The following is an 18,629-nucleotide window of genomic DNA, read 5'->3' as shown; positions in this document are numbered from 1 at the left end:
AACTTTTGTTTAGGTGGGTTACATCTATCAATATTTGCCATAATAGAACTTAAAAGTGATAAAATTTTTAAATATTAATTTGTTAATTCATTTAAAATAACACTGAAAACATGTTACATGTTACATAAATAACATACTTTTAGTGAAAAATAAGTATATATTGAAATATGCAAAACATTTAATTGCATTGTTTTACATTTTTACAAATCTGGCTGGATTCTCATATCTCCTTCTATATTCAACCTGTTGTAGTATCATAGCCCCAGGAAAACTGCACTATGTACTTAATAAAGAAATCAATAAATTCAAATAAAATCTCGGTATTATTGTGAAAATAGTTTTGACTTTGTGAACCCCCAAAAGGTTCCCCCCAGGGGTCCCCAGTCCTCCCTTTCATTATTACTGCTAGTATATACCTAAGTGCCATACCCTTCTTTGATGGTTCAGCTTCAGCTCAGGGTCATTGATCTAAATTTGCCTTCCCTCTTTGTCCCTGGTACTCATGATCTCCTTTCTTGACAGAATGTTGCTATACCTATCTTATTTCTGTTACATTTTATACAGAATGTATTTATTTGGGGTGAGATGAAGGATTTCTTTATTTGGGGTGAGATGAAGGATTTCTCACACCAGCTTTACCTACCTTATAGGCTGTAGTTCTCTCTATAATTATGGAGCTATTTGCTCTCTTCCATTTTGTTCGGTGTGATTTTCTTGAGCTTTTTCACAGTGTATCTATTTTTTTAGCTGTGAGATTTGTTTGTTTGCTTCTCATGTGGCTTTGTAATTTATTTTTCTTTTCTATTTTGTTCTGAGATTTACAAACTTGGTTAAAATATCTTAATTGTGTTCTTTGAGCTCTTATATTTCTTCATTATGGCCTCTGACTCATTATGATAGTATGATATCTATACACCATCCTGATATTTATAATACTTCCAGGGTTTCCTTGGGTAAACTTTCTCATTTGCTCTTTGCTTATGTTCCTTTCTCTTTTCTTCATTTTCTCCCAGTTTCTATGCGTAGGTCTTGAACTGGTTCTTTTCCAATTCCCACTCATAATTTGATGGGCTGGCTACCTGTTGAAAAATACTATAAAGTGGTCCACATCCTCAACGTAAGTTTCTTATATCAAGGCTGGGCGCAGTGGCTCGTGCCTATAATCCCAACGCTTTGGGAGGCCAAGGTGGGCAGATCGCTTGAGCCCAGGAGTTTGAGACTAGCCTGGGCAAAATGCCAAAACCCCATCTCTACAAAAAGTACAAAAATCAGCCAAGCATGGTGGCGCACGCCTGTAGCTCTAGCTACTTGGGAGGCTGAGGCAGGAGGATTGCTTAAACCCAGGAATTCAAAGCTGCAGTGAGCTGTGATGGCACCACTGCACTTCAGCCTGGGTAATAAAGTGAGACCCTGTCTCAAAAAAAAGTTTTTTGTATCAAATACTCTGTCCACGAACTGTGTGAAATAATTCATTTCACCAGTAATAGTATTTCAGACCTATCCCAGTCTTCCACCAAGATGGTGCCACAATCCTAATATCTTAGTGCCAGGATATGAGAGATTGGGTAGGGTGTGGGGGAAGGGAATCGGTCTATAATCTTCTGATTAATTATCAGTTTTTGAGTGTGCCTGGGTCTCGGGGGTTGTAACCTACACAAATGTTTCTATCCTTCCTTCAGGAGCCTAACTCCTCTCCCTACTCCCCTTCCTGATTGCAGCATTTCCAATCTATTTGCCTTAAGCCTGTTCCCTATTTACTGTTTTTTTTCCCTTTAGGTGATACGGAAAGCCTGGAGCGGTGTGGAAATCCCTTCTCCAGGTGGGATAAAGTTTCAGTACTACCTTATGATGAAGGATCCCGGAACCCAAGGATAGACTTTTGTTATGGAGAAGTATCTACGGGTTACACAATAGCTACACTTCCCCCTACATCAGCCAGATCCTCAGGGGGATTTTTCTCAGATCCTTATCATGAGAACTTGGTGAAGTTATTGGAGGGAAAGGCCTCAAAAGTGTGGAACTTCTCCTGTGAGTGTGGCCTTCAGGTATTTCTCAGTCTCATGCTAGTCCTCACTCAGTTTCCAGCAACTTGTCAAAATCACTAGTCAAGTTAAGTGGTCCTACCACTTATGGCTGTCACCAGCTCTTATTCTAGGTAAGCACATCTCAGGTGCTGAATCTCTTTGGATCTCCCTGTCTCTCTAGATTTCAGGGTAGTAATTTGCTCTGTGACTTCAATTCTCTGATGGGTCTAGGAAAAACAATCTATTTTTAGTTTACACTACCTTCTTACTGTAAGGACAGGCATGATGATTTCCAAGTTTTTTACACGTTGGAGCTGAAACCAGAGCTGGTTCTAGACACCCTAATTTTATTGTTGCTGTATACAAACTCATTCTTCCTGTCTCTGTGGATTTGTTCCATTTTAAAGTCCCTTTACTAGCAAATTAGTGAGGTATTGAGAGAGAGGAAAAGCTAATGTGGGATTCAGCCCTCCATCTTTAACCAAAAGTTTTAATAAACTTTCTAACATTAAGCCATCCTTGTATCCCTGAGATAAATATAATTTGGTCATGATATAGCTTTTTCATATACATTGGTAATTCAGTTTGCAAGTATTTTTAGGGTTTTTGTATCCAGGTTTGTGAGACTGGTTGAAAATATTCTTGTCTTGTACTATTCTTACCAGTTTTCATGTAAAGATTATATACTAATTGCATAAAATGATGTGGAAGTGTTTCTTCGTTTTACATTTCCTAGAACAGTTTGTATCAGGTAGCTTTGGGTAGATCTCACCTTAGAAACCTTTTTTAAAAATTTCTAGGGGAGAGTAGATTTTTAGCTATTGATTCAATTTTTAAAAATATACATCTTTCAGTCTTTCTAATTTTTCTTAAATAAGTTTTGCAATATATATATATATATATATATATTTTTTTTTTTTTTTTGAGATGGAGTCTCACTCTGTCGTCCAGGCTGGAGTGCAGTGGCATGATGTCAGCTCACTGCAGCCTCCACCATCCGGGTTCAAGCAATTCTCCCACCTCCGCCTCCTGAGTAGCTGGGATTACAGGTGCACACCACCACGCCCAGCTAATTTTGTATTTTTAGTAGAGATGGGGTTTCAACATGTTGGCCAGGCTGGACTTGAACACCTGACATCAAGTGATCTGCCCACCTCGGCCTCCCACAGTGCTGGGATTACAGGCATGAGGCACTGCGCCTGGTCCCCTCTATTCATTCTTAATATTATTCACTTGAGCCTTTTAAAAAAATTTTCTTGTTCGGTTCTCACAGAATTTTGTTTTCAAAAAACCAAGTTTTAGTTGTATTGATATTCTCTCTCTCTCTCTCTTCCTTCCTTCCTTCCTTCCTTTCTTTCTTCTTTCTTTCCTTTCTTTCTTTTTTATTATTATACAGAGTCTCCCTCTGTTGTCCAGGCTGGAGTGCAATGGTGCGATCTCGGCTCACTGCTACCTCCACCTCCCAGTTTCAAACAATTCTCCTGCCTCAGCCTCCCGAGCTGGGATTTCAGGTGCCCACCACCATACCTGGCTAATTTGTGTGTGTATGTGTATTTTTAGTAGAGATGGGGTTTTGCCATGTTGGCCAGGCTGGTCTCAAACTCCTGACCTCGAGTGAGGTGTCAGCCTCCCAAAGTGCTGGGCCTCACCTTCTGTTTTCTATTTTATCAATTTATGATCTTATATAGATTATACCTACTTTCATTAGGCTTAATTTGTTGTTGGTTTTCTAACTTCTTTAATTAGATGTTTAAATCATTAAATTTTAACTTGCTTTTTAATAAAAAAAAAAATTCAAGGCCATACTGCTCCCTTTAAGTTCTGCTTTAGTTCTATCTCACAACCTTTATATCTATATTACTATCATTCAGTTCTAAGTATTTTCTAATTTACATTATGACTTTTCTTCAACCCTTGAGTTACCCTAATTTTTCAATACTTCTTTATTTTTCCTCTTCTTTCCTGCCTTCAACTTGATTGATGGAGTTTCCCCCGATTTTATCCTTTGGTGGCTTGGAAGTTATATATCTCTTTTTATCATTCCGTTGCCCCCTTCTACTAGTGTGTAAGTTAGGACATTGTGCCCTCTGTTTCTATTTTTTAATGGCTACTTCAGAAATAACAATATGCATAATTTACTTACAAAAGTCTAAAATTTGAAAAAAAATTCCTTTACCCTTCTTTTAGATAATTCAATAACTTAAAATTCGTATGCTAATGTTGTCTTGTATTTCAAGTCTCCATTGCTTTTTCAAATCCCACCAGCAATGATTGTGATTGTTTTATACTTCGGTGTGTATTTGCATTTGTCCACATGTTTACCATCATCTTTACTTTTCATTCTTTCACCCATCACAGACCTTCTACTTGGGATAATTTTCCTTCTGCTTTTTACTGAATTTCCCTTAGTGAAGACCTGCTGATGAAGAATTATCTTAATGTTTGCCTGAAAATGTCTCTATTTTACTCTCATCCTTTATAAATATTTTTGCTGAGTATAGAATGCTAAGTTAACAATAATCAAATTGAAGATCATTTCATTATTTTCTGATTGTTGAGAAGTCAGCTGTCAGTTTGCTATTCCCGTGAAATGAGCTGTCATATTTCCCCTGACTCCATTTTCTCTTTCTCTTTGTTTTTCTGCAGTATCTGGGTGTAGATTTCTTTTTATTTATCCTACTTGGGATTTGTTGGGCTTCTTAAATGTGTGGATTGATTTCTTTCATTAGGTCTATTAAAATTCTCAACCATTATTATTATTTAATATTAACATTGTCAACTTTTGAATTATTGAATATTAAGTCTATGAATAGTAACAGTATTTCATAGTCATATTATCTTCCTCTCATATTGTAATCAATGTATGCTAGATTTCCTCATTACATCCTCCACATCTCTCCTCTCTATCCCATATTTTCATGTCTTCACTTTTAGAAGCTTTTGCCCCTCTTTTCCCCACAATATGCCATGTCACTTTTTATGGTTTCCTCTTCTCTGCAGATATTTTCAGATTAATAATCGGTTTCTTTAAGGATACAACACATGGTCATTTTAAAATGTGTCTAAGAACTCTATGATATGAAGCCTGTGCAAGTTTGTTTCTGTCGTTTCCTTTCCCTGCTGGTTCTAAGTCAAGTTACCTTGTTTCATTATGCAACTATTTTAGCCTGCTTTCTGATCATTGCCCATGACAATTTATTTGTGGGGGTTCCCTGAGGCCTGAGATGGATTTATTCTCCTCCAGAGATTTTGTATTTGTTTCTACTGAGCACCTTGGAGTGCCACCTGTCTGGCAGCCACCCACAACTAAGTTCATGGTTTGAAGTTCTGTAGCTGACCCAGGCCATGCATAATAGGGGAGTCAATTTGTCTGAGGGCTGGAGTGTGGCCTCATCTTCTCAGGAATAGATTTTGTAGCCTTCGTTTTAACCCTTTCTTTTTTAGCAAGAGAGCTCTACTTAGCACCAAGGCAGCCTTCTGTATAGTTCTCAGGGATTATCGGGAACAGAAGCTCCTATTATAACTAAATCTATAATAGGCTTAGTTCTGGATGGCCCTCAGCCTGCAGAGATAGTCCCTTGGGGTCTCAGGTTAATGTGGAGAGGGTCCCCTGTTAAACTCCTACCTTGGGTTGATCCCGAGCCTTGCCTTCTTTCCCCCAACGCTGTGTGGCCATTGAATCAAAGCTCAGGTGGGCAGTGTAGGCAAATGCCCTTAAAGCAAATTGGCTTTGATGCCTCTATATTCTGTTTACCTGTTTGGTTACAGCTGTCATCCAAAAGTTGGCCTGGACGTTTTCCTTTGTCCTCTCAGCTCTTCAGTGCTTTTAAAGTAGTTTTGAAATATTTTATTCAGCATTTCTTCATTAATTCAATAATAAAGTCAAATCAAATAACTAATTCTGCCATTGCCAGAACCTAGAAGTCCATAGTCTTAAATGGTTAAACATTCATACTTGACTTAACAAGGTCTAAATTCAGGCAATATCCCTACTGTCTTTCCAAACAATACAACCACCTTAGAATGCTTTAAATATGAATAGTGCCCTGCTGTCTTACATGTTTATTTATTTATTTTTCTTTTTATGAATACATAATAGTTGCACATATTTATGGGGTGTGTCCTACATGTTTTTGTGTACTTCTGTGTTTTTAGTGCCAGCTTGTTTTTATACTCCCATATTCTTTAGCATTTTTATTGCCTCATATAATTAATGCTTATTTAGATTTCCCCACATTTACAATTTTTGTTCCCTGTTCCTTGCCTCCTATTCACCCCTTCTCTCTACTTTCAAGTTCCTCCTTCCTGAAGTATCTCTTGTGGTAGTTATTCTTGTGAGAAGCTATTATTGCTAAACTTTCTTAGTTTAGTTTTGGTTTTTTTCCCTGAAAATTTCCTCATTTCACTCTCAAAAAAAGAGTAGCAGTTCTTCTCAGCAGTATTTCTTGGGGGTACTAATTCTCCTTATGGCAACTGGTGAATCTCCTTCATGGCGTATCATTTATATGCAAGGACTTAATTTTTATTGTTGCTTATTTCTGAGCCCATCTTCAGCAGATCTTTTCTTTATCTGTGGGGTTCCATTACCCTGGATCATAAAAATGTATTGCATTTGCTTTTGCTGAGATTCTATAGGTTTCAATGGTTCTGTCCCAACTTTTAATTTTTCAGCATGTGGTTCCCATACCACACAGTAAATTTTGACCCCACATCCACATAGAACATAGGCCTGGGATTTTTATTTCTGCTTGTGGTTCCAGAGACAACATAAGTCCTTTCATTGTTTATTCTCCAATGCCCTTTTAATGGACAAGAGAAACTACTAAATGCTTTACCCAGAGGTTTCAGCTATAGCTCCTCTGCCTGTGGTGGACCTGAAGCTGTGTTGTCAGTACCTGGATGGATATTGGACTCCCAGCTGCAAGTCCCTAGCCCTCAGGGCCTGATCATCTGGAACCAATACCACACAGGACACTGCAGTGTCTGTTTACAATTACTACACTGCCTTTTGTTTTTCCTTTTGTTTCCCTAGAGATTTTGCTTTTTATTTTTTAAAGTTCAGCTAGAAATGTAAAGTTTTGTTCTAGTTGATCTAGTGTTAATCTGTTTGTAGTGGGAACGAGGCACTGGCCATATCATCTTAGTGTGCTGTGTTGCCAGAAGAAACCATGTTTTATACACACAATTTGGCACCTTTTTATAATTAAGCATTCTTCCTTATAATTTCCATCCTCATAAATATCCACTTCTTTAAGTTCTGAAGAAATTAAGTCTCCCCTCAGGACCATCTAGATTGTGAGTGCACATGAGGCCAGGCCTCTGTAGCAGGCTGGATTACTTTCCAGACACACCACCATGTCGTTTAAGTATATCATTCCCCTGGGGTCTAAAATTTCTTACCACAGTGAGTTTCAACTTTAAAATATTTTAGTAGCAGAACCCTTTCTGCAAGTACTACCTGGAACCCCCAAATACCAAACAAATAAGAGGAGAGCTTCTCTGGTTGAAGTGGGGTTGAGAGTTCTGATCTCACCGACTTACTTTCCTTGCTCCCTGCAGTGCTCTCCAAGGTGCTCCCTGGGCCATCTTCATAGACTCCTTGGACTCCAGGAAGGTGAGATAACAAATAGGTCAGTGGTTCTCAAACTGTGGTCCCAGAACCAGGAGTATGGGAATCACCTGGGGATGTGTTAGAAATGCAAATTCTCAAGCCCCCATCCCAGATCTACTGAATCAGAAACTCTGGGGGTGGGACCCAGCAATCTGTGTGTTAATGAGCCCTCTTGGTACATGAGGACCTCTGATGCATATTAAAGTTTGAGAAATTACCAGAATATTGTATTCAGGAGCTACTGGAACAAGGCTGAAGTGTTGCCGAAGATTAACATTTCTTGGGTGCTTAAATTAACCCAAGCTTCTTTGGAAGGTTATTTTCCATCCACCATTTTCTTTTACCTGAGTGATATTACAGACACTCTTGAGACACTTTCTTGTACCTGAGTGAGATTATAGACATTCTCAAGGCAAAGACACAACTTTGCAATGGCCTGAGTCCCTCTGAATTGATTCAACATCAGGAGGCTGAGGTGGGAGGATTGTTTGAGCCTAGGAGGTCGACACTGCAGTGAGCCATGATCGCACCATTGCACTCCAGCCTCGGTGACAGAGTGAGACCCCATCTCAAAAGAAAATAAATAAATAAATAAATAAACAAATCACAGGGACGAGTAGGGATTCCTACGTTTAGTTCATTAGACAGAAATAATGAAGTTCCTCCTAATTTTTCTTGACAAAAAGACTGATCTCATTTCACAGAGGCCAGCCCACTCTCTCCTCTCCGAGAGGGTATTACTTTTAAAAAAAATTTAAATAAATAAATTGTTTAAAGACTCGAGGTCTGAAGTTCATAAAATGACTATCGAACAAAAGAAGCCAGACATAAAAGAGTACATGCTGAACAATTGCATTTAGAGAAGGTCTAAAGACAGACAACACTAATCTACAGTGAAAGAAGTTAGGATAGGTGTCTTTGAGTTCTGGGAAATGTTTTGTTTCTTGATCTGGATGCTGTTTACAGGAATATGTTTACCTTGTAGAAATTCATCAAGTTATATATGATATGTGCACTTTTCCTGTATATTTGATATACTTCAATATAAGAGTTTAAAAATGGCACTGGGTCACCTGCAGACCAAGTGTGTAATGACACACTGTGGTGAGTGCCAGGCTACATACTTTCAGAGGATCTGGGCCTTCGTTTCTGGGTGCGAAACATACATTTGGAAGAAACACAGGTTTCTGGCATCAGGTCTACTGCATTTTGAAATTAAGAGTTGCATGGGGGCCACTCTGTTTCTTGATTGGAAAAAGGCCTTTTGGTTGATGGCGTCCCTGGTCAGAATTCCCTGTAGACAGTGAATAAGTGAGACCGTTACCAATGTGACCTGTAGGCCAGAGTCAGTTTTAGCATCTGGCTACTCCAAGAAATGGTAAATGGCAGGGCCCTGGATTTCTAATCAAATTATGCCACGAAATTGTGGGAAGGAATGTGTAATGGGTGACAGGGCAGTATCTCATTGTTTGGTACATGGTTCTGAACTCTATGGGTGGTTAATGCCCCCAGTTGTGAGCACCCATATTTCACCTGTGCCCTTCTGAGTCCAGATCACAAATCTACATACGAACCAAGTCTCCCAGTCCTAACAGTATGTGGATGTAAATGAAGTCTCTGCTAAAGAATTAGCTTAGCTCGGCGCAGTGGCTCACACCTGTAATCCCAGCACTTTGGGAGGCCAAGGAGGGTGGATCACCTGAAGTCAGGAGTTCGAGACCAGCCTGGCCAACATGGCAAAACTCTGTCTCTACTAAAAATACAAAAAATTAGCTGGGCATGGCGGTGGGTGCCTGTAATCCCAGCTACTTGGTAGGCTGAGGCAGGAGAATTGCTTGAACCCAGGAGGTGGAAGTTGCAGTGAGCCGAGATCACGCCATTGCACTGTACTCCAGCCTGGGCGACAGAGCAAGACTCTGTCTCAAAAAAAAAAAAAAAAGAATTAGCTTAAATTTCACCGGTTCTTGCCCCATCTGCTCATCTAGGAACTCCAGCCCACATGAAAAATAACCCAATTGTGTCTGCAAGTCCCCAGTAGGTTACAAACCAATCCGTTTTCACCATCTCCCATGTTCTTTCTTACTTATTCTGGGCCCCTATCTTTGTGTACTCTGACCATGAAGCTGTTTAAGAACTAGTTACCCCTTCCCTCCCCACCCCTGCCACTGCTGTATTTGTGCTCACCGTGGGAATGTTGGTGAAGGTGCCAAGGGTGCTACTTCCTGATACCCCTAAAGGCCCTAATCGTGGAGGTGCCTGACCATGTGCCAGACATTCTCAAACATGCCTGGATCTCAGTTTGAGCTCAAGGTTAACACATACCTGCTGAATACATGATGCCTTGGGTTCCACGATGGTATGATCTGAAGGCAGGCTCTGGCTGCTGTTACATTCCATTGCTCAATTTGGGGGTTAGTGACTGGTAGGGGCATAGGACTGGCCTTGAATGGCTGCCCTGTTGCTAAGGGACAATGGTGTTTTCCAGATATAGGAGGCGTGAGGTTCAATTAGGAAGTGCCCGGCACAGCTGCTCCCCCTGGCGGTCTGTGCCTTCCACCAGCCGAGACAGGGAGGTCAGGTTCAGCAATCTCGTGCCATTCATAGCTCTCAGTGAGTTCCTCTTAGAACTATTGTTGCGTGCAGGGTATTTAAAAGGGTTTTCTCTATCAGACAAACCCAAAATGAGGAATGTGCTATTAAAAATGTGAATGCCATACAAGATGAAGAAAGGTTGTGGAAATGTTCCAGATTAAAGGAGGCTAAAGAGAGATGACAACTAAATGCAAAACTTCACCCTAGACTAGATCCTGCAATCGAGTGGGAAAATGCTATAAAGGACATTACTGGGTCAACAGACAAAATTGGAATACAAATGGTAGATTAACGTATTGTATCAATGTTAAATTTTCTGAAGCTCTACTGTAGTGATGTGGGGAATATGCCTATTCTTAGGAAATGCACACTGACGTATTTAGGCATGAAGGGCCATGATATATGTAATTAATTTATCTTCATATCGTTCAAAAATACACACCCCCATTTATAAAAGAGTGCACATGTGCAAATGATAATACAAATGAGATAAAATTTCCCAACGGGTAAATCTGGTAAAGAGCAGATGCTCTTTATACTATTTTTTATAACTTTTCTGTAAGTTTGAAATGATTTCCAAATAAAAATGTTTAAAATTTTTACAGGTCAGTTTCTGTGCAAGCAGTCAGGATCTGGTGGCACAGGCCTGCCTGGACTCTTCCCCTGGCAGAGATGAAGAATGAGGACATGGCTGTGTTCTTCCAGGTAGGGATACCAGACCCATCCCAAAAGGTAGTCAGACACCCTGCATGAAGTTGCCAAGTGCCATCCAAAGCCACCCATCTCTTGATCTCCCCCATCCTACAAGACATCAAAAATAACAACTTTTTACATTTTCTCCTGAAAATCATGAGCCCTAGGTGTTAATGAAATCTTGGTTATGAAAGGAAGGTGTATTGGTTCATTAACTCATCCATCCATTCATTCATTCAGTAAATGTTTTGAATACCTACTTACCATGTGACAGGAGCTAAGGGAATGAGAATGCATCCCAAGGTACAAGAGGAGACACAACTCCTGTCCTAAAAAAGCCCATGAGCTAGTTGTGATGCGCCCACAGCCACGTAAATAAACATATATTTCCAAATGAGTTGAGCATGAAGTAGACTTGGGAAGCAATGGGGAGCCCAGCCTTTCCAAGCCCCATGGATCTGATACGCGTTCAATTTCCCTCCAGGATTATCTAGGTAATAATTACTTTTGTACCTGACGCTGATGAGAGAAGGACTCATAGTGCTTACGCCATCCTGGGTTCATCCCATCTGTTTCGGCTTAGCTCTCTGCAGGCTGCTCTGCCCTCTGTCAGTATCAGGGAAGGGGCCAACAAGCCACTCTATCAATATCCCTGGGCTGATGGGCCAGTGAACTTTGGAAAACATTCTTTCTACTGATCTGTGCCTGTGAGTAAACATAGCAACTGAACCCATAATGTTTTTAGAAGACGAAGACCACCAAATTCTCTCGTGTGCAAGCCTGGCAGCCTACTGGCCATGAGAGTCCCATCACTGGGATCTGAATCATGAAAGCAACATGACCGTCCTCCAAAAGGACAGAATAATGGCCTTATGGGACAGCTGTGGTCCTTTCCACCCCCAATCCCAGGTGGTACCCACTGTGATGCCCTGCACACAAGGGACAAAAGTGGAGTTCATTGCCTTGGTACTCTAAATAGACAGCATTGGGGAGGGAGTTGTGGAGAATGTGTGTGTGACTGTATGTGACATGATGTGTGTCCCTTCTGTCCAGGGGTCTCAGGCGGGACTGACCCCCACCTCTGATGCATTCTGGGCCTGGTCCAAAGAAGTTTCAGGTTTGGATCCAACAAACGTTTACTGAATCCCTACAAAGTTCCAAGCCTTTTTACTTTATACTTTGACACATTTTTATATCATTTAATCTTCAACAATAACCCTTTAAGGTAGGAATTATCTGCATTTTACAGATGATAAAACAATCGCAAGTTCATTGATTTGCTCAAGTATATCATACAGCTTTTTTTTTTTTTTAAACACACACACACTATACTCTTAGCTGAGGCCTGTCTGCGTTGGTTGCTTATCTTACAGCATTTCTTGTCTTCTCTACTTTTGGAGCAACTGCTCCCCTTATACAAGCCCCCTTATTTCCTCTCCTTTCACTAGCCCAGGTGGGCTTTTCTTGTTTTAATACTGCATTTAATAGCACAAAAAATCACGAATACAAAGAAACTGGCAAAGGTGTTTGTCAATGATATCCCTGCCTCCTCCACTTTTCTGCTTTCATACCCATATATGTAATGGGCCACATTTTTTAGAAACTTTTCTTTTTCCCCCCAAACATATAACTGTTATGTGATTGGTCAATTGAAGCTGAAACACCCATGGAGAAAGATGTTTTAGGGTTACAAGGGCACACCCCCCACCACCCCCCTCCCCCCCACACTTTCCCACACAATCTTTTGGAGGAATATAGGATATGTACCAGTGTCAGCATTTTCCTGCTCCTGCCTTCCTCACCCAGAGTGTGTCTACCATTTAATTTCCCTTTCATCAGCTGCTTAGACTAGAGCCTCTTCTCCCTCCCCTTCTATTTCTCTTCCAATCGGGACCTTTTGGACACTGGGTACTGTTCAATTCTTACTCTGTCAGGCCCATGGGCCATGGTCAAGTAGGTCCTTTAGATCTCGATGCCAGTCATAGTATTGGTGTCGTCATCTTCCATTGCAGGTAGGTCTGTGTGTCACTTCAGTAGGCTTGTGTGTTCATTTCTTTCACTTTTTCTGACTCATGTTCCAGCACCTGTTTGTGATAGAACAGTAAATACCCTTCACTGTCCAGTACGTCCTTAATACTGGCCTTAGTGATGACGGCATCATCACACTTGAACCACTGGTCCTTGTGGTGCCGGATGAAGCTGGTATAGTGGCCACTCTCCAAGGTTCCTTGGTGATTAACCACAGCAAACAAGGAATACTTATTTTCGTTGTTTCCACTATTGGTTGGCAGCTGCAATTGTCCATTCATTCTGCTCTCTTTACTTGAGGCCATAAACGGTGTCATATCCAGCTCCAGAGGAAAGGAAATGTATGTAGTGATCTTGCGCCTCTGTTTGGCTGAATGTTCAAACCGTTTGAAATGAAAACAGGCAACGACAGGTAATTTATTCATTGTGAGCTGTTTGGTAGATTCCTGGTAGCTTTGGCAACTACCACATTTGATTTTGGCACTGCTTCCTAAGTGCTCTGGCCTCGTAAACCTCCGCAAGCAGTCCGTGAGGGTGGTAATTCCTGGTATGTGGCTTTCCCCGTTCACACTGCTCTCCCTCCCTGGGCTCATGGGCCAGAAGGAGGTGCAAGAGCCAGGCAAGTCCAAACTAATGTCCCAGCATGGGTCTATCGTGGTGGAGACGCCATGGCAGGCTTGACAGGTGACGTCAGACTGCAGGCCACCTGTGAAGATTTGGTCTATGATGCAGTTACAGTGGTTGGGATTGTTGGCCGCCTTCCCGACATCATCACCTTTGCAGTGCCTGTGCAGGACATCTAACGCTGCAATGAGGAACTCGTGGGCATCCTGTTGCCTGTACCCTGCTAAATGGCGGGCATGTATCCACACCAGGTGCAGTAATTTATAGGGCACATGAGGAGACGGGTTTCCAGAATACAACTCCCGAAACAGCGACGACATCTCACAGACCAGACACAACTCGGGACTCGGCATCTCACATCGGTGCCTGTCAGACAGAAAGAAATCTCTCAGTATCGGCGTGTGGGTGAGGGCCTGGACAATGCAGTTCATAAAGCACGTGTTGCCAAGATTGATGAGTCCTCTTAAACCGATCGTAAAGCTAGAGGTGATTCTTCTTCTCCTTGGGTTGTGCCCCAGCAGTTCTAATTCTGGTTTGGTTGTTTCCCAGGTTGGGAATTTCTCACCAAGGCCTGGCACTGAACACTGCTGGTGAGAAACCTCTGTTGAGGTGGAGGCTTGTAATTTCAAAGCTTCTCCTTGCTCTTCTTTGGCAATTTGCTCAATGTCTTTGTCATATACATAGTCCTTACACATAAAGCAGTATATACCTCCGTAATACAGGTCTACGGCTAAGTTGTGTTGTTTCGTCTCTGCGTGCTCGTGAATGTGTTTCTCCGTGAAGCAGCCAAAGAAGACACAGGAAAGGCAAGAGTGGAGTCTGTTCAGATGGGTGCCACACACATGGCAGATGCACGACTTTGCCTTGCTTTTCCTGGTCTCTGGGGTTCCACACCACACGAAGCACTGGTAGATAACCCGCAGTTCCTGCCTCCAGTTCTCTCCCACCTTAAAGCTGTTCACGTGGGAACAGCCTGGTGGCCCCACGGCAAAATCCACATCCAGGCATCCGCCCCCAGGGCCGCGCCGGGGCCGGGGCCGGGGCGGGGGCCGGGGCCTAGGCTGCGGCGGGGTACGGAGCCGGGTCTGGGGCCGGGGCCGGGGTCGGCGGCGCGGCGCACGACTGCGACGCGGAGAGGGATCGGGGGGCCGCGGTGGATCGGAGGGAAGGGTGGGGGGAGGAACCTCGTCGCTGTTGCCGCCACCGCCGCTCCGCGCTGGGTTCTCATCCTCCAGCTCCTGCTTCGGCTCCTGCTCCGCCTCCCGGACCGGCTCGGGTTCGGGCTCCAGCTTGAGCTCAGCCCGGCGGCCCGGACCCTCCGCCGTCTCCACCTTCCCGGCGGAGTCCACCTTCCCCGCCGTCTCCACCTTCTCGGTGGAGTCCACCTTCCCCGCCGCCTCCACCTTCCCCGCCGCCTCCGCCTTCCCCTCCACCTTCGCCTCCGCCTCCACCTTCCTCTCCGCCTTCTCCGCGGTCTCCGCCGTCTCCGCCTCCTCTACCTCCTCCGCCTCCACTGGCGGCGGCTCCTCCCCCTGCTCGCAGGGCTCGGGCGGCCACTGGGCGTGGCGGCGCGGGGGCCACGCAGACCTGGGGTGTCCCCCGCCCGGCCTGAGGGAGCGCGGTGGCTGTGGCAGCTGGACCCAAAAGGGACTTTCACTGAAGGAGGCGGCGGCGGAAGCAGGCGACGCCCCCGGGAATCCTCCCGCCGAAGCCCCCTAGTGGAGGCTGCTTCTGCAGCCAGGCCCCGTTTCCTTTAATTCAGTATTTTCCAAACTTGCTTGTTCACGAGAATCACGTGGGGAGCGTGTTAAAATTACAGATTCCTCGGCTCCACCCGCAGGCCTACTGAATCAGAATCTCGAAGGGAGGTACTCCGGAACCTGTATCTCTAACTAGGGCCCCAGAGGCTGCTTATGATCAGGCAAGTTTGGGAAACACAGCTCTAATTCATTGAGGCTGGCGGGAAGGGGGGCGGGGACCGCGCAGTCTCTTTAAGGCGCTTCCAGCTCTCGGCTCCAATCGCTGCTCTGACCCCCTTCATCGTCTCCTCCCCTCTCCTCGTCCTTCCCCTGGTCTATGCAGGCTTCCCCCGGCCACTGCGGGGCTGGGGGCCGAGCGGGTGCCAAGTCCAGAAATGTTTCTGAGGCTGTGAAATGTCCCCTCTGAGGGGGGTCCTGGGGAGCGCAGGCAGAAGCCGTGACAGGCCATCATTTCGGCGGCCGAGCCTGCCTCTAGCCCCGTCCCAGTCTCCCCTCCCACGCCAGGTCCTGCCCTTCCCGAAAGGGATGAAGCTCCAGCTGCAGTTCTGGGGAGGCCTGGACCGCAGCTCCGGAGGGGCCGGGCTACCAAGGCCGCTGGGCCTGGAGAGGCGCGTCCCTAGCCCATCTTATCAGCGCTTTGCAGGGTCTGGGCCTGCTGCTCGCGTCCTCCTGGGCTCCCAAGGCCACGGGTGGGTTGATGGCTTGGCAGCCGGCCTCCTGGCCCAGCAGACGCTGAGCAGCCCGAGGGCACAATCCACCTCTTCTCTCCAAGGCCAGCTGGAGGGACGAGGCACGACAAGGCCATCCCTACAGCTGGCACTTCCGTACAGCTGAGAGGGGGCCTAAACTACAGGACACAGTCCCAAGACCCTTAAGCCCTGGCAGCATCCCGGGGTGGGCAGCAGGTGGAAGTGGAAAGAAGCCTGTGGAGCTGCCAGCAGGGAGAGGGGGTCGGACATGAGGCTGAGGGGGCTCTGGGAACCCCTGTGCCAAGAGGCTGCTGGCACTGGGCAGCAGCACCCCAAAGCCCACGAGGAGTGTGCCCAGAGCAAGTGGCTCAGACCTGGGGCATGGCTCGAGGGTGTCGGGCTGTAGCTGCTGGTCCTAGAGAGTGCAGCCCAGGGCAGGCATCAGGACAGGAGTCGGAGGAGAAACAGTGTTCTAGGAAGAGTCCAGTCCCCGAGTCCTGGTGGTGGCTGGCTGTAGCCTAGTGCACGCTGTCTGGCTTGTGCGGCTGTGCTGCCTGACTATACATACCCTAGCAACATTCTTCTTGCTCAGCACGGGACATCAGCTCTCCACCTGGCCCCTTCCTCTAGAGAGGGGACGGGGAGGCCTCCTAGGGTTAGCAGCAGGAGTTGGTCCTCAGGAATCAGGAGCCCTTGAAAGGAGGATGCGTGGTTCCCATACAACTGAGGGTCGCCCTGGGCCCCCCCCTTCCTGAGTCAGCTCTTGCTTCGATTCCTTGAAGCACCCCAGCATCCTTTCAATAAATGCCTGCCCTTTGTGGCCTGCAACCAGAGGAACTGCAACTAGCACACTCACTGAAGGAATCCTGCTGCTGCTAAAAACAACCGAGGTCATGGATGAGGGGGTGGAGGATACTCTCATCCCACCTCCAGACTGACAACAAAAAGACCTAAAGATCTGTATGTACCTGGGACTGTCTACCATTGAAGATTAGCCATGGTAACTTGTTGACTTAGTGATCAGCTTCCTGCAGAAGCCCATAGGTCCACCTGGACTCTGCCCAGGCCAGCGTGTTCTGAAAATGGAGGGCTCTGTCACCATTCACTCAACAAATGTTTATTCTGCACGGACCGAGGGCCAGATGTACTAAGAGCTATGGACATAGCACTCCAACTTACCCCAGGGCTACTGAAATCAGGGATGGCTTCCCCAAAAGGCACACTAAGGAAAGTCTATGTCATTAGCAGAGAAGAGGCACCAAAAACAAAACATCAAAAGAGAAAAAATACCAGAAACAGTTTGACATTTGATTTTTTTTAAGTAGTCCTCGTGGGAAAAATCAGAACTTTGTTGTACTTCCTTACCTTCATTTCCTGATTACATGATGCTTTTGTTTTGAATCAAGTGTGGAGGGTGTCACCAAAATCTTTAGATGCTTTGTCCTTATGTGGATCTGGACCCAGATCCTGGCAAATGTTACCATCTCTGCCTCACAAAGATCTGACAGAATGCAGGCAGTTGGGGCTATCCTTAGGAGAGACAGCTCTCCTTCGCAGTAGATGCACCTGGGTGATAAATCCAACTCTGACCACAAGGTGGCAAAAGAGTAAATGACAATTCCTCATATATGTTTTGTATGTTTATATAAAACTATTGGTTTATGTAAAATGCTCTCTAAAAATATTAAGAAAAACGTGTGCTCCTTCACACATTTTTGGGTTGATGTCTGACATTTTGCATCATAAATGTCAATTGGCTACAAATAATGTAATTTGTGACAAATGTTAATATTCAAAAATAAAACTGTTATGTCACTATTTCACATGAATCCGGTGAAACCTAAATACCTTAGTGACTTGAGAGCCACCATCATCTGTTTTAAAGATTTATAACTGAGCTCTTCTTTGATACTTGGAAGTTGTACATTTTCCCTTTTCTCAGCTCTTAATTCCATTCTGTTTTTCCAACAGAATTTTGTCTCAATGATTGTCTATTTTTGCACTTGAAGTGTTTTTGATTATCCTATCGTATTTCTCTGCAGCAAAAATATGTATATATTTTTCAATTTAAATGCTCTTTAAATGTTCCTCTGATTATAAGGCTCTAAGTGTTGTTTAAAAAATTGCTCTTGCTTGAATTATCATGACAATTAGTATTAGAATAAAATGGATCAAAACATTGTGAATATATTACAAATTTTGATAGGTAATTATTAAACATAAAACCAAAGTTCATTGTAGATAGGGCTTTTTTAAAAAAATTAATGGATGTATCCATGGATAAACATTGCTTTTTGCTAGAATGAGATAGGCTTCACCATCAATTCTCTTCCTATTTTTTGTTTGGTTAAATGTTAGCACACAGAAACCTCATTTATATGAATAAGTGAATAGGAATGGACATTTTGCTTTAGCAATGCATGCAAGTCTATGAATTCATTTGGAGATATATGGGGGGAAATTACATGATGATTTATCCTCAAAATTATTTCTCATGATTTATCAGCTGATAACTTCATAGGTTTTTTCTTCAATTCTACTGGAAGCAAAGAATTGGAAACCATCTGAGTTGCAAAAGGATTTGATCTGCATTCATTTGTTAAAGCAA

At 43.9% G+C, this 18,629-nt stretch overlaps 1 protein-coding gene across 1 annotated transcript; it reads right to left on the bottom strand.

Moving 5' to 3' along the window:
- Positions 1–11,985: 11,985 nt before the first annotated feature.
- On the bottom strand, positions 11,986–15,613 carry USP27X (ubiquitin specific peptidase 27 X-linked). Its single transcript, XM_055267426.2, has 2 exons — positions 15,605–15,613; positions 11,986–15,287 (listed from the first exon to the last, which is right to left on the bottom strand). The coding sequence occupies exons 1-2, from the start codon at positions 15,611–15,613 to the stop codon at positions 12,951–12,953; spliced, it is 2,346 nt and encodes a 781-aa protein (XP_055123401.1). The 3' UTR covers positions 11,986–12,950.
- Positions 15,614–18,629: the final 3,016 nt, after the last annotated feature.

This window comes from Symphalangus syndactylus, chromosome X, assembly GCF_028878055.3.
Source record: "Symphalangus syndactylus isolate Jambi chromosome X, NHGRI_mSymSyn1-v2.1_pri, whole genome shotgun sequence".
Taxonomy (NCBI): Eukaryota; Metazoa; Chordata; class Mammalia; order Primates; family Hylobatidae; genus Symphalangus; species Symphalangus syndactylus.
Note: the sequence above shows the minus strand (reverse complement) of the source record. Positions and strands in the feature narration are given on the sequence as shown.